A 999-nucleotide genomic window follows, 5' to 3' on the forward strand; every position below is an offset into this window, starting at 1 on the left:
TTATGTATATAGATTAGTAAACTATGTATATATGTTAACGTGTGAATATAATATATATATATATATATATATATATATCTTTTTGATGTGAACATACACTCGTGGTACAACTACTGGTAATGTCGAGGTTACATTTCGTGCACTACACATATTTAGGGCTTGTTTCTGGTAGTTTCTAATACGATCAACCACATGCACAGCATATGGAGAGTTATTGTGGCATGCTGTATAATACTTCATACTTCTCGCCCCTCCCTAATGGACTATATAAAGCGCTGCGTATGGATGTTGCTTAATACCATTTAACAGGGCCCAATAACGTCAGTTGTGGGAAGGTGAGAGGTGAGGCATGTCATCTCCTACGCATGCCTGTCATATGTACGCACTTGACTGTATTGGCCCTGTTCGCCTACCACCCTCGTGTAGTGCACTTGCTTTTGCATGTATAACTACGCTTCGGTTGCTCACGCGTTCGTACGACTGGGATTCGCTCACAGCCATACGGGATTTTCTGGTGGGCACGATTGCCAGTCTCACGGGCTCGCCTGAAAGTTATGCCAAGCAACGGATGATTGTGGCGAAACTGAACGTCACGCTCGTGGAGATTCTAAAAATAGAATGGCCCACAGAATGGCCCACATTCATACCTGATTTGGTGGAGACAAGCAAGACCAACGAGACTGTGTGCCAGAACAGCATGTGCATACTGCAGCTTCTGAGGTGTGTACTTTTCTTTTCAGTGTGGTATCCAAATTTTATTGGCATTATGGTCTTTTTGCTTTCAAAATCAACTTGACCTCGCTTGAGGTGCTTGTTTGCTTGTCTGTCTGTGTTTTAGTATTTCATGGACATAAAAGTTTGGAACTTTCCTATTTGTGGCCTGTTGGGTCCAAAAAGGTTTATCCTTTCATAGGGGCATATATATGTATATACTTGCTGGTGTGTTCTTTTGTTCTTTTTGGCGTAGAGGTTTGGAGATTTTGATATTCGTGGTCGGAT

The 999-nt window shown here is 41.9% G+C and overlaps 1 protein-coding gene across 1 annotated transcript; it reads left to right on the forward strand.

The window, feature by feature from the left end:
• Nucleotides 1-426: 426 nt before the first annotated feature.
• On the forward strand, nt 427-720 carry SARC_17196 (hypothetical protein; the record flags this gene model as incomplete). The annotated part of the gene is made up of 1 exon (XM_014288707.1): nt 427-720. A coding segment is annotated over one exon (294 nt), but the record flags the coding sequence as incomplete, so codon positions are not given.
• Between the last annotated feature and the right edge of the window lie 279 nt (nt 721-999).

The sequence above is a fragment of the Sphaeroforma arctica genome, assembly GCF_001186125.1.
Source record: "Sphaeroforma arctica JP610 unplaced genomic scaffold supercont1.10010, whole genome shotgun sequence".
Lineage (NCBI taxonomy): Eukaryota > Ichthyosporea > Ichthyophonida > Sphaeroforma > Sphaeroforma arctica.